The 15296-nt window shown below is 40.2% G+C and overlaps 1 protein-coding gene across 1 annotated transcript; it reads left to right on the forward strand.

Annotated features, from left to right (window-relative positions):
• Nucleotides 1–1356: 1356 nt before the first annotated feature.
• tfr1b (transferrin receptor 1b) lies at nt 1357–14782 on the forward strand. Its single transcript, XM_084566415.1, has 19 exons — nt 1357–1404; nt 3692–3743; nt 3881–4082; nt 5354–5552; nt 6365–6502; nt 6993–7077; nt 7300–7422; nt 7692–7787; nt 7896–8035; nt 8161–8330; nt 8405–8524; nt 8871–8956; nt 9034–9097; nt 9183–9250; nt 9333–9400; nt 9599–9689; nt 10287–10514; nt 10623–10772; nt 11168–14782. The coding sequence occupies exons 2-19, from the start codon at nt 3711–3713 to the stop codon at nt 11378–11380; spliced, it is 2274 nt and encodes a 757-aa protein (XP_084422541.1). The 5' UTR covers nt 1357–1404; nt 3692–3710; the 3' UTR covers nt 11381–14782.
• Nucleotides 14783–15296: the final 514 nt, after the last annotated feature.

The raw sequence follows: 15296 nt of genomic DNA on the forward strand, positions 1-15296 counted from the left end.
CAGCTACATTTCAGCGACTAATGAACATGGTTGTTAATGGACTTGAAGGTTTTGCTGTATATTTAGATGATGTGGTGATATACAGAAATACCTGGGAGGATCATCTGAGTCGTATTGGTGCTTTGTTTGAACGACTAGTAAATTTGGCGAAATGTGAATTTGCAAAAGCTACTGTGACCTATCTTGGTAAGGTTGTGGGTCAGGGTCATGTGCGGCCAAGGTATCGGCTATTGAAATATGAAATACTGTTCCCACTACCAAAAAGGAACTCATGAGGTTGCTGGGGTTAGGGTTAGGGTTGTGTCAGGTTGTGACATCTGGCTCAAACAGCAGTGACAAAAAAGGGAAGCCACACAACGTCTACTAATAATATGAATTTACTAAAGCGAAACAGGTAGCTAGTGGTGTGTCTGTCTGCATATCAGTGTGCATGCTATGTTGGAGTGTATGAGTGAATGGAGCAGTGTATGGAAATGCAACACCAAATACACACAAGGGCGCAGTCAGGTGGAAAGCCGGGTGAGAGCGAGAGAGAAGTGAGCCCAGGCCTGCTTTATACCCTCCCACTGCAGCTTCCTCAGGTGTGCTGCATCTGTAATGAGACTGTAGCTCCACCTCCCAGGCTCCTGCAAACCCACAACCTAAGGCAAGCCCTGGACGCCGTCACAATTAAGTACACTAACTGATGTTTCAACTGTTTTGGAGGCTGTCTGTAGTAATATTGAATGGTGTAGTGTTGTACCAACACATATTCCTCTCATTTTGACAACCCCATGTTCATCAGTGGACAAGGCTTTGATGTTAGAACATCAACTGAACATTATAACAGTCATGAAGGGGGATTTTATATTATATTATATTAGAATGCATTCACTAGTTTACCTAATGATTTGTGGAGGTTGTGTATGTCGTATCCGTCGGCATTGCTGATGAAGACCTGCTGTAATGCACAGCATGTGGCTCATTTTTCAAAGTGAATTAGACTACAAGGAAACACATGAAGGGTGAAGCTCTACGTGCCAGCGGTTTATCGTACCTTGACGGATTAACTGCCAGAAGAAGGTCAGAGCCATCAACAGCTCGTCAGCTCTCCACCCACTGAAGAAATGTCAAGGTGACATTTGTTCATGTGAATAAAACAAACATTTGCATTCCATTAAAACATCTTAAGTTAACGTTGAGGTCATCAGTTAACAGCAAACCTCAAAGCCGTCTGAAATCATTTTAGTGTATCAAACGTATTCTCTTCTGCATGACTTCTTATTTTGCATAGTGAACAGTTTTCCCACCTGGTCTTCTTCACGCATCTGTACGTCAGCGTCAAATGACGTCATGACGCAGGGCGGAAGTGTCCTTATTAGTGGAGTCCTGGGATAGAAGGAGCAGAGTCAGAGCGTCTTTAAGGTGAGTTATCCACCACGTTTTTATTCATGTATTTAATTCATGCATTCATTTATTCATTTAAAGCTTTAATACTAACGCGGTTATTTAATTACCTGCAAAGAGGTTTACGTAACTTTCTATTTTGTGAAGTCACGACAGCCTGGATTAACGCTCTGATAGCTAGCTTATTCTGTAATGCTACAACATCCCACATCGTTTAAAAATGAAGAAATCCATGATATAACTCTTAATATATATATATATATTATATAAATATTGTTTTAATATTAATAGACTCTTTTGCTTCGTGTACTGGTTTGCTAGTGTGGGCGGGTATGACGGAGTATTTCCGCATATTCTTTTATTTCTAAGGATTATATATCTGCACTAGCACTAATTTGCACTTAATTTAACCATAAATCTTTTTATTAGCATGTTTGATGACGATATGATTAGTTGGTTAGTAGTTAATGCTGTATTTTTGAGGTCCACGTTCATATTTGAAGGTCTAAATGCATGCAATGACCACCATTTGGTTTTTTAAAAAAAAAATTAAGACATTTTACAGGATGAAAAATAATCAGTCACCCAGGCTAACTAATGATTTAAGGCTCAATCAAGTCAATTATTCGTTTTATCAGTCAAAAATATTAATATTTGTTTGTGAGAATATTTTCACCAGATTACATTTTATAAAACCAGTGATAGTTGGACTATATTAAGAGAAATTAATTGGATTTATTGATAATGAAAACTGTTTAAACAATGCATTGCAGCCCTACTTAATGTGCATAACATTAATCAAGAACAAAATGTCAATATTTTCTGGTTTTATTGGTTAATTAATACTCAGAAGATGATTTTTAAACCTAATCTATTTTATCTACTCAATGATTTACTGAAAAACTAATCAAGAGAATAATCAATCATCTTGAAATGAAGGTTATTTTCTGGATTAACTGATTAATTGCGCTGTCAATCAAAAACTCTTCCTCATTTTAATCAACTGAGTCAGACAAAGTAATAGAAATGCCTCGTTAACGAGAGATTAGTTTGGTGAAATGGTGTAAACAAAAACTGAACATAATAGGATTTATTCCCAGGCTGTCATTTATTGGACTGCAGTACTTGCAGACTGTCTAAGAGCTAATATGAGCCATGTTGTGATTTACTTGTTTGGGTACAGTTGGCAAAAATACAAGGAAGTATTCAGATCTTATGAAGTCGTACAAAATTGACTCTCTGAGAGGCTTGACGTGGTCTCTCAAGATCTGAGCTGTTTTGTTTGCCAGTTTTCAGAAAGCAGGTAAAACTACCAGAAATTTAGATGCTCTGAATTTGTATTATCTTTAATGCAGTTTCCAGCTTTCTCTCAAGTGGAATGCTTAATCATAAGGCTTGGTACGTGTGCTCCTACAAGGAAGCAGACAGAGCTAAATGGAGCAAGACTTACTGGAACAGGCATTTCAGTCGACGTGTTTTAAAATGCAACACAGTTGAAGACAAAGTATGGTTTTGTTGTGTGGAAACAAAAGCTCAAGGTCGCGTTCGTCTGCTTTGGAACTGAGTTCGAAGCAGTTACTGGATGTCATCTGAGACGTTTGAAAGATTAGATGGAGCTTTTACAGCAACAGATATTTTATTTATCACAGATGAAATCTCGTTTTATGCTTCCTCATGTAATCCTTTTATACAAACACCTGAAAACAAACAACATTTAACAGAATTCCTACATTTTTGAAGCAGTGACAAATGTAGTTTTTTTTTTTTTTGTCATCTTTATTTGTTTAGGTGTTTGATTTTCCTGAAAAATAATCAACATTAGGACTAAATGGTGATTTTTGTATTGTATTATGACTATGAATACATGAGTGTAGTGTTGTGGTATGAAGGAAGAAAATTCTACCAAACATTAACATCCTCTAAAAGTGACGCATCTTTTGATCAGTTTCGTTTGCTGTGAAAAAAGCCTAAAGGTTAAAGTTTATGTTCATTGGACTTCTTAGATAAATCAAATATTTATACATATACGGTATAGTCCAGATGGCACGCTGGAAATTATATTAACTGTGCAGTAAATAATTATTTCCTGCTTTAGTCACAGTGTATATTCGTGCACACCATGATAAACGCTTGTTTATCCCCTATTTCCGGAGACTGAATACTGTATATAAAATGTTTTTTTTTTTTTACACTGTCTAAGAGACTGTTTACTAAGAAGACACTCCATACATCTCTTTAATGTCTTCCTGTGCTTTTTAATTTTTGCTCGCAGCCTGATCGCCTCTTTGTCATATTCTCTCTTTAGAACAATAAGAACGTCGACGATGGATCGTATCAGGTCGACGTTTAACAGGATGGTGAGTGGTGGTTACTTGCAGTGCGTTTGTGAACATTATTGTATCTGATATCGAAATGACTGTTGTTTTGTTGTAGACGCTTGCAGCCGTCGAGGCAGGAAGACGTTGCTCTCATAGTTTTCTTATCTCCCCTCCAGATGAAAAGCGAGCGGTACAGCAGGTTCACTCTGCAGCCGTCGGAGGAGGGAGAAACGCATGCTGAGGTGAGGCTGTCGGAAGAGCCCACGGAGGTAGAGGGGGAGGCTGGGGGCTCTCCAAGCTTCAGGCCGGCGCCTCTACAACAAAACCGACGTACGTTTCTCTACCTGACCCTGGGTACCCTGCTGATCTTTGTAATTGGTAAGTTACTCCGCCATCTCTTAAGGCTTGTGTTTATGTGAACGTTTCAACTGATTCACTGGTCGCCCATCTCTTTGTAGCCGACACTTAGTTGTTAGAGAATGTTCAAGGCTCAGGCTAACCCTCTGGTATGTTTCCCACCCCAAATATTTCAAAGTGAAACACGTCCTTGTTCTGTCAAAGTGAAACACGCCCTCATTCCGCCTATCAGCATGGTGAATTTAGTGTTAGGAATTGGTCGTTCCCTCAGAGTTGAGCTTATTTCACCTCGGTATCCCCCCCCCTCCCCACACTTCTTTCATCAAAACACCCACAACTCACTGAATTTCATTAATACCCCGTCATTTCTTCCCTGCATTGCTGCTCATTACTCCCCCACGTGTGTACGCCCCTGTGGTTATAGAGTCACAAAGTCTGGGTAGGGAGGAGGTCAGGGCGGATGGATGAATGAGTGGGTAAAACATGGGACTCTGATACAAGGGTCTACTGTTTCACTTTTTGGTTTGAAGGAGGAAACAGTGTTTCCTTTGCTGAGGACGGTTCCGTAGCCTTAACAGCATTCCTGTCGCTGTAACCATGACAACCGAGTTCCTCTAACTATGACAAAGTACTTATTGATTAAAGATATTTATTTAAAGTGGTTTTACCCTTAAACTCAACTCAAGTGTCTTATTTAAAAGTCAACTCCTCATCAGTCGCCGCCACTAAAGAATCTGCTTGGATGAAATGCAACCCTACAACTCCTGTTGCTTTCGTTTTCAGCTTTTCCTTTTGGTTGCACTTTGACCTGGACGATTGAGAAACCTTCACAGACAGCTGTAGACAACATTGATGGTCTCTTGTTGCCACATTGCTGCTAGTCCTGCGTGTATGCCCCTTTTCATAAACTTTTCACAGCTGTTACCTGGATTAAAACCATATAAATAGCCATAAAGAAGGAATTAAGGCACATTACATGTCTTGCTTTGCCCAAAAAACTTCCATTGTGGAAAATTTTCATTGGCTGAATGAAAACAAATTTCCAAATACCAGCCTGTACAGTTAGACCGCTCGTAATTATAGCTATACTATTGATTAACCACACAAATTTCAGTAAATAAAATGCCCTTGACTTCAGCTTGGGATATTTAATTTCCTTCTGCGAGCTATTTCTAACTTGCAGTCTGTCTGAATGCGACCGGAGATATGCATTACTGGAAGACGAGCTCTGTGAAATCATTTTATGAAGCAGTTTTTGTATCTTTTTAACCAGTTTTGGTGTCTCCGTCCAGGCTACTTGGTCGGGTATATCAGCCATCGTAAAATTCAGAAGGGGCCAGCGGACTGCGGAACGGGAGTGATCATGGACGATCTGCCAGAGGGGGGGCCGGTTGAGGTCGCGCCGGCTCCAGACGTTCAGCTAGACTGGAAGAACATCACCAAGCTGCTCACAGACAAACTCACCAGCCAGACTTTTGAAATGACTCTCAGGTTTGTGTTCACACCTTCAAACCACAGTCAGGCTTGATATTTAAAGACACGCCTCACTAGACAAACACCATCAATTAATCAAAGTTTCTGCCAAATCTATAAAGAGTAAACAATAGCGATAGTGACTTCCTGGTTTCAGTCAGAGAGAAGGAACATAAATATGTATAGCTGGCCTCTCCTTGATCATGCTGATCAGTCAGTCCACAGTTTATTCATTCCAGATGACGACAGTGTGAAAATATTTATGTATTTTGAATGTTGAGATGTAAAATGTCTCATGCTCTGCTTCACTAAGCTGATCAGCCAATTAGAGTGATGTCTCTCACTGACGACTCAATTCAGCTTGCCAAATTGTCTGAAAAGCTTTCGACAGGGGGTCTGACTAGGACCAACTATGTAGGAGAGAGCAAAAGTGGACACTCACGATGACTCAACACCAGCAAACGGCTGATGGCACTGAGGCAAAGAAGGAGCCCACTGTTTTTCAAGGTTTCTTATTTCCCTCAGCCAGTACTGTTCAGCCAAAACCCCCTCTAAAAATATGAGTTGAACAGCAGCCTTTGTGTTAAAAAAAAAAAAAGTCTCCAAAACTCCCCTTATCATAATTTTGAAAGAACATTTCTCTGTTTCCTAACACGTCAGCTAATGTTTTTTTTAAAAAAATGCGTTTTGTGTTCTTAACAAAGCTTGTGAGTCAACCGGAGACCTTTTCCTAGAAACGGTCAAACTGTATTCGTGAAGGAGAGTTGATTCATCTCCAGACTAAACTGAGACACAGTTGGCAGAAAAATTTAAATTTCATTTCTCTGCAGGGACTTTGATCTGCCCAGACGCTCTGCAGGAAGCCCGGAAGATATGAATCTGGCAAACCGTGTCTTTAACGGATTCCAGAAACTGGAGATGGATCCTTGGACTGACATCCACTATGTTCAGCTGCAGATGCCCGACAGGTTAATGCTTCATATTTTACTGCAACTCGGGGTCAAAAAGAGGTTTTATGCATGTTTTATTTAAACATTTTTTCATAACTAGTATAATGAGTACGCTTGTCCAGCTCTCTCCAGGATGCTGTGACTTGGTTTTGCATTTATACTCCTGTTTTTATTGCTGTTGTTTCTGTTCCCCATTCCTAAGAACTATGTGCTTTGCCACTAGTCATAATTCTATGTATAATTACAGATAACAAAATAGGCATAGTTCCAAGTGTAAATAGTAAAAAACAATGACGATAAGCCCGACTAAAACATCCCAGTAAATGTTTAACTGATGAGATTTTAGATGGGCACTTCTTTCAAGGAAGTTCTTTTCTTTTCTTAAGTGCCAGATTACACAATGCTTTTCATGAAATGATTTGTACGGAGCCAGATTTGATGACTCTTGACATGAAGCCAAGAGAACAGAAGGATATTTTAACCGGGTTTTTCCCTCTATTCTTGGCAGCCAACGCCCAAACCTTGTTGAATTTGGTTCAGAGGTTTTTAGACCTACCGGGTATCTGGCCTACAGTGCTCAAGGCAAAGTTAAGGTGAGTCCGAGTTTAAATGATGTCTTTAAATTTACTTATCAGGAGCAACAAGATATCCCTTAAAGGGTTTTGGATGAAAAATATCTGGCTGAGACTAGTGCACGGAATAATTTGGCAGTAAAAGTAGTTCCTGCTTCTCAGACTATATATATCCTTTGTTTTATCCCTTATTCCTCGGTTAAAAACCTGTCTGACGACACCTGCTCACGTCTGTGTTCACAGGGCAAGCTTGTGTATGGAAACTATGGCCGTCAGGAGGATCTAGATGCCGTGCAGAAGAAGAACGTGGTGCTGGAAAGCTGTGTGCTGCTGCTCCGCGCCGGAAAAATCAGCTTTGCAGAGCAGGTATTTGCTGATCTGGTGAGGTGTTGGGTGGCAAGACAAAACGTAAGAAAGAGATATGATAGGAAGGAAGAATGCAGCTCAGATGAAAAGATAAAACAAAAGAAAAACCATGGAAGGAAACACTACAGTTACTTACAGTGAGTTAATCACAAATGTTTCCTTTAATCAGTTAAATACTGCGCGTGAAGTTGTAATAAAGTTCAGTGACGATAAATCTATCTCAAGTGCGTCCTTTATGACGTTCCATTGTGTTTCTGATGTGTTCTCAGGTGGAAAATGCTGCTATGAAGAATGTCTCAGCTGTTCTGATCTACCCTGATATTCAAGACTTCAAGTATCAAGGAGACACTGTGCTCTATGGACATGTGAGTTTATAGCATGCTGTAAAACTAAATGAACCAAGTATCTTGTATTTAATGTTTAGCAGATTGGCCCAGAATTATAGCGTGTTTACTTTATTTTGTCCCCTTCAGGTCCATCTGGGTTCAGGCGACCCTTTCACTCCTGGATTCCCCTCCTTCAACCACACCCAGTTCCCCCCAGTTCGGTCGTCTGGTCTCCCTAAAATCCCAGCCCAGACTATCACTGCCAACATGGCCACAGCTCTTCTACGGTAAGACCGCCAAAATACAGACCTAGATTTTAGATTGGCTTTAACAATTGTTTTCCAGTCTCCAATGCAATAAAATCTTCTAATAAAAATTTAACTAAAATAATATGCTCTCTCTCCGTCTCCAGGAAAATCGGTGGTCCTGAACCAGATCCAACCAGTGCCTTCAAAGGCAGCCTCCCGTCTGTGTCCTACAACCTGGGAGGCAACGAGGACATCACTGTCGAGGTTAACAACGTCCTGGTCAACAGGGAGATCCATAACGTGTTTGGAGTGATCAAAGGATTCACTGATCCTGGTAGGACTAACATTTTAATCTACACTGGTCTTAATTTTATGCTTAAGACGCTAAAGACGTTCATTAAATTTCAGATCGCTACGTTGTACTGGGAGCTCAGAGAGATGCCTGGGGAAGCGGTTACGCCAAAGCCACTGTCGGCACGTCCATACTGATGGAGTTGGCCAAGGCTGTCCATGAGATGGTGGAGAAAGGTAGGATATGTCAAATCATAATTAGTAGGGATGTCCGGATCATTCCAGACATAATGGAGAAGGATGAAACATGTCAGGGAAAGACATTCATGGCTGTTAACTGATATTGCTCAGGGCAGCCCAAAAGTTTGTATGAGTGAGACGTCTTCTCTTCACCTGACTGCATCACTTTCAGCATGTCAGATACATATTTAATCAATAGTAAGGTAATTATAAGATCAGACTAAATATTAAAGGATTTGGATTAGAACCACTAAAACATGTTTAGGACATCTCTTATTTGTACTTTTATTGAGCAGCTGGTCTTAATGTAATGGTGTCATCATTTGGTGTTGATCTTCTGTAGATGGGTTCAGGCCCAGGAGAAGTCTGGTGTTTGCAAGCTGGAGTGCTGGAGAGTATGGAAGTGTTGGCGCCACCGAGTGGCTGGAGGTAAGAACTACAAGACTTTAAAAAGATGAATACATGCCGTCTTTTGAAGTGATTTTAACATATCTGTTTGTCTGTAGGGTTATATGGCCTCTCTTGACAAAAGGGTCTCTACCTACATAAATCTTGACGGAGCAGTCATTGGTACGTACGACGGTGAAACACGTTTACAGGGTGTTTGTGATGAAGTGGTTGAAATTGTAATTTGACTTGCGTTTATCTCTTCAAGGCACCGGAGGCTTCAGGGCCTCAGCGAGTCCGCTGCTCTACAGCCTCCTTGAGAGTACGATGAAAGAGGTGACGCATCAGTTCATAGTGATCCAATCTCTTTACAAGCCAGCCGAGTTTATTCTGACTGTATTTTACCTCGTACTTGCAGGTGAAGAGTCCTTTTGGTTCTGGCACGGTGTATGATGTGATGGGCAAAAACAACTGGGAGGCCAATGTGTAAGTAGGGTATTCATATAAGGGAAACATGACTTCTTGTCTGCTTTTAAAATGTTTGGGATGTTAATGCAAGGTCTGAAAGAGGCAAAAGAAGACACTAGTGTCGACATGTCGAGCTGTGAACATATTGCAAATGGCACCACAACGTCCTCCTTCTCCAGCCTGTTTTTATGAACAATAATTTTATCCTGCTTGTAGACTGAGGCCAATGACAATAGATGACCCCGCCTATCCCTTCCTGGCTTTCTCCGGCATTCCCTCCATCTCTTTCCACTTCACATCTTCTAAGGTGAGTCTTCATGACTATAATTAAAAACTTCATCTCCCTAAATGTGGGATATGTGATGCTTTAGTTGGTTTTAAATAACACCGTGAAAATCGAACATTTAAATGTTTTCCCCAGGACTAATTGAGAAACTAATCATCAGATTAATCACTTATTAATCCTCTTAGGTATGTGATATATACAGATGATTCTACCTTTTCACTTATTAGTTATTGTAACATTAACTGATGGCTGTACTTTACTGGGTCAGTAAAAACATGATTTTAAATATATCTAAGCCAAATAAAAGAAAATGGGGAGCACACGTCTTTATAAGTCTGCTAGATCAAGTTAATGGGATTTACCCTAATGTCTGTATTATTAAAAAAATGTTAAGGGTAATTGCTATTGCCAGAAAATGCTGACATTAAACAGACTTTAGCTAGTCCAGAACAAGGTTAGTTCAAATGTGCCAATGTTCCTGAAATGCACAAGACTATCTTGGTTCCCTGTAGAACAGAATCATTTTTCCCTTTGAAACCAAATCCTATCTCAGATTCTCAGGCGATTGATTGTAATGTGTGTTTATTGAACCATCTTCACATGTGTTGGCTTTAATAGTCTGACTACTACGCTTACTACGGCACCAACCTGGACGACTCGGATCACCTCAATTACCGAACCAACCAGCGCACCAGCGAGGTAGTGGCGGCGGCGGCGCAGTTTGCCGGCCAGATGGCCCTGAGACTCGTCCACAACCACCTGCTAGGCCTGGACGTGAGCCGATACAGTAACGTCCTCACCAAGGCTGTGGTCCAGGTCTACAGACGCGTCAGCCAGCTCTCGCAGGTCGGTCACTTTCTGGTTTGGTTCACTCCTTTGAATCAGTAACTTACATAATTTAACCCTGCATGCATTGTATGAACCAGGCTATTTTTTATCGCTATCGTTTTATAGTCTGGTCAACTGAAGGGTGTGAGTCCCAACTGGCTGACCCGTGCACGAGGCTCCTTCCAGCGTTCCGTCGACAGCATCAACAACGCCATCATCAACACCGACTTGAATGACAAGGAGGCCTGTCGCATCCTCAACGACAGGATCATGAGGGTATCGCAACCTTAAATGTTTTTAATATCTAGTGAGTTCAAGTCAGAGGGGTTTGTGCAGGTTTACTGGCCTAAAACTTTTCTTCCACATGGATATCATTCTCAAAAAGCAACAGCAGCTCATGCTAACAGACGGAGCTTTTGTTATGAATCCTGTGTTAAAGCCCTGACGTGACGGAACAGGAAAGTCTGTTTGCATGCCGTTTAAACCCACAAAATTAAGACAACATGCAAATGTTCAGCCACACTGTCCTTCATGTCACTAAATAAGTCACAGCTGTTGAATCGCTTGTTTCTCTTCATCATTTATGTACCATTAACACTGGCAGTGTTTCTCTTAAACAATATTTCTGATAAGAGATTCCAACTTCAAATGCAATGTCTTTTTCATTTTAGGTCGAGCACACCCTCCTCTCTCCGTACGTGTCCCCCGTCGAGACGCCCTTCCGTCACCTCCTGCTCGGCCGAGGCTCCCACACCCTGGCATCCATCGCTGCGACAGATGACATGGAGCAGCTCCACACCCAGCTGGCCCTGGCCACCTGGAACCTGCAGGGATGTGCCAACGCCATGGTGGGAAACATCTGGGACATCGACGACGAAATCTAAGGCGGGGCGTGGCGAGGCGATGTGAGCGTGGGAGTGGTGTGTGTGTGTGCGTTTAAGGGTTAATTGGTGTATCTCAATTATCGGCACTTAAAGCACAGGTAGAGATCCTTTAAATACAATATTCACGTTTGTTGGAGAATCGCATTCTTGATGCCACAAAGATCAGGATGAGATAAAAAAGAAAAAGAAAAAAAGAAATCCAAAAGCTGTGAATCTGCATAAAATACTTGAAAACGCTAAAGACTACTGACAGATCTGCCTCTTCTCATCCCGCTCCACCGCCGACACATCGAAACCAGCCAAAGCCTTTCGCTGCGGCTTCTTGCCATCAGAACACTGAGAAACCTTATTTATTTATTTATTTATCAGTGGCAGTGCCCACTATAAAGCTCGTCTTTTTATACGACGTTATCGGAAGCAGTGCCTTCCATAATTATGACGGTTATACTGTTGAAACCTACGGCAGCATCTGCTACAGACTCCTCAGCTGTTGACGACAAAATGGAGACTTGATTTCGTCCTTTTGCATGCAGATTAACATGAATCAGTAAAGTCCATTTTTCTGAAACGACTACTTGACCGATGTCCGGTTTTACTCTTTTGCCAAAAGAAACGTGAAAAGGGAAAAAAATAAAGGGCGTATTTCAATAATTTTGTCCAAAATAAGAAAAGAAATTGAAAATAAGTCAAATGAATTGGTCTGGATTTTGGGAAACGTGTTGTAAACCCAGGTGACGTATGTTTGACCAAATTTATTCTGCAATTAATGGCTAAATTAAAAAGATAAAAATGAATACAAAAACTATAATAAAATATCAACTTAACCGATTAGTTAATTTGCCAGAAAGCCATTTATGTTGCACAGTTTTCTTCCACAGAAGAAAACTGTTTTCTTCGGAGCAGTTTATATTACGATTGCATTATCGGGAGCAGTGCCTTCCATAATTAAAACCCATTATCGGGAGCAGGGCCTTCCATAATGATTAACAGTGACGGTAGTTTTTGCCTACCATTTTGTTTGTGTGTGTGTGTTTGTGGGGTTGTTTTTCTTTTTTGGTTTGTTTTTTTTTTTGTACATGTGTATTTATCGAGGGCAGTGTCTCTCATTTTTCACTTTGAAGGGTGGAACAACTTATCGGGGACAGTGTTTCCCAGAGTTTTATACTTGGTATTTATTTGTTTGTTTTTGGATTACGTGTGCGCAGACCTTCACTGTGTGTTTCTAGGTTTCTTCCGTCTTCGCTTAAATTTCAGATCCGCGATGCTAATAATAACCCAGGATTAGGTTACGGCGATAAGTAGGCATCATTCCAGACAGTATTTTAACCACGGCATGAATGAAAGTCTGGAATAAACGTCCAGTGTCATGGAAGAATTGAGATCAAACTATGTCTCGGAGCCATAACCATGTCAAGACGTCACACTCGGACATAAAACACACTGCTATCAGTTAGTGCGTCAGGTTTTTCCTGAGGATATAATCATCTCCCATCTCAATCATGAATGAATTTCCATAAATCATTCTAAAAAATCTTAGAAAAAAAGTTACTGAACAAGTTGCATGACAATCATGATGGTTATTTTTACTTTTCCAAGAGCTAATTCGGCGTACCTTTAAAATGTAAACAAGCAAGCAATACCTTTCCCCTTAGTTAAACCAGACAGAACTTAAACTTCATCACCTGTCCCATTCAATTAGCCTTTACACAGTCTTTCTTTGCTAAAATCTGAACTTTCTTTCCACAACTCTATGTTGACGTTTGTGTCAGATCATGTGAACGTTCCTACACCGATCAGCCACAACATTAAAACCACTTATGGGTGAAGCGAATAACATTGATCATTTGGTTGCAATTCAGTGTTCTGCTAGAAATCTTTTGGTCCTCGTATTAAGGTGCATGCACTCTGTCACGTTATTTCACCCACCTGATAACTCCCCGACGGCTTCAGCTATCCCCAGCCAGGACAGTTCGGCCTCCTACACCACCAGAGCTGCTCAAAACTGTTTTAAAAAAACAAAAAAAAACAAACAAAACTCTGATCTGTCCTCAGTTCACCAGATCCAAAACTGATCAAGTGTCTGCAGGCCCCTACCTCTAACCACCATCTACCAACATCCTGGTAGTGGGGCCGTGTCGTACCCCGATGTCTCAGAACTTTTTTGGAGGCACAAGAGAGACTCAATACAATATTAGCCAGGTTGTTTTAATGTTGTAGCTGATCGGTGTTTATTAAAAAAGACAAGAAGCTCTTCCTTTGGGGGGGGAAAAGAAAACTGACATCTACTTTATAATGAACTGTATTCAGACTGGCTTTAAGTTAAAGGACAGCTAAACGGAGTTTGGTGTTGCTGCTTTAATTTTAGGATTTAAATTAATGACCACCTCCCCGAGCGAATTAAATCCAGCCTGAATCTGGCGTTCAGTTCTCTTTTGGATTCGGATGTAAGTAACTTGAGACCTAAACACACCGAAGGACGTTTAGATGCACTGTATTTGTCATAATTGGCTACAAACCTGCTCTGTCAGCCTTGTTTCCTCCAAATCTCTCTTATATCACTGTTTTAGTATCTTTAATTTCACACGAGCTGTTTTACGGCATGAATTCACTCCTCTTTGCATGTGTCCTCCTTATGACCTGTTACTGACTCATATCATATATATCGAATGTACAAATGAAGTTCTTTGTTTGTTAGTCAGACATAACCTAAAACATGAGATAAGTAATTTCATTTGGTCATTACTTGCGATATTCTTGCGATTCGGTGTCTTTCCCACAATTGTATCATTAGGCCTCAGAAACCTAATTAGAAGAAACATTACAGTGAAAAACAAGTTAAATAATTGACATTCAGGTGTAAATGTTACTTTAACGATGTCATTTCGGTAGGAACTTTAAAGAACTGTATTTGCATTAAACTGTTATTTAAAAACCAACTAAATATAGTCAAATTACTCAAACTGATTTTCTATCCTTGTGTCAGCAAAGCCTGTTTTTAATGTCCATCAGTTACAAAATGAAATTTGTCTGAATTCTGAGACGGTTGGTCCTGACTGTAGTTAGAAAAATTGCCTTTCTGCTTCCAAGTTATGGATTTCTGTTTTTGCACTTAATGTGATTTCCATGTTCAGCAGAAAAGTGTAATAAACCCTTTGGCTTAGCATTTAACATCTCTCTGGTCTTTTATTTTGTCTTGCAGCAAAAGTGAATTTGAAATTGAGCGTTGGCATCTTTCAAATGTTAAAATGCTCCGTGAATAGATGAATAAATGAGAAAATGATTCATCTTTTATGTTTTTGAGCTTCCAGTGGGCTGATTTTCAGATTAAAAGCACCTTTGACAACAACAGTATATACTTTAGTCAAATTTAATTGACAAATCTGGGTTTATTTGTTGGGTGTTCATGCCCATCAGTTTTATTAATGTATAATAACTGAATTATCACTGCTGTTAAGAATTATAACAATAGTGATGGTAGTTAAATAATTAGAAAGTAGTATTTATTATACTACCTACTATATAATCATTAACAAAATATCACTAATATGCTATGTCACATTATCATTATTATATATCCAATTTCCATTACATTTTTCATAAATATAAAGAAAATTTTATCTTTTACACAGCACTGAGTATAGTTTATAAAATGTATAAAATAAAATGTCATCATTCTTTTATTTTGAAACATCTTCATCCAAATAGGAAGTGCCATTATTTTGGTAGTTCCGGTTTAGCAGTTGCGTTAACCGGAGCGTCTGACGCACGGACGGTGACGCTCAGAAATCCCGGCACGCGCACTGGAGTGTGTACCGGAATTAACAGAGGGAATATATACGGAGATAACGGATGCCGTGGATTTAACATTGTCCTGGGTGAAGACAGCAACTTCCCGCCAGGCTGAAAGCGGCCGGAG

This window comes from Chelon labrosus (assembly GCF_963514085.1).
Source record: "Chelon labrosus genome assembly, chromosome: 18".
Taxonomy (NCBI): Eukaryota; Metazoa; Chordata; class Actinopteri; order Mugiliformes; family Mugilidae; genus Chelon; species Chelon labrosus.

Excerpts from the sequence above, each read along its gene's own strand:
- tfr1b (XM_084566415.1), top strand. The coding sequence starts at position 3,711 with ATGGATCGTATCAGGTCGACGTTTAACAGGATG. Across the intron at positions 5,553-6,364 it reads ACTTTTGAAATGACTCTCAG|GGACTTTGATCTGCCCAGAC; the intron begins GTTTGTGTTCAC and ends ATTTCTCTGCAG. Across the intron at positions 7,423-7,691 it reads AAATCAGCTTTGCAGAGCAG|GTGGAAAATGCTGCTATGAA; the intron begins GTATTTGCTGAT and ends ATGTGTTCTCAG.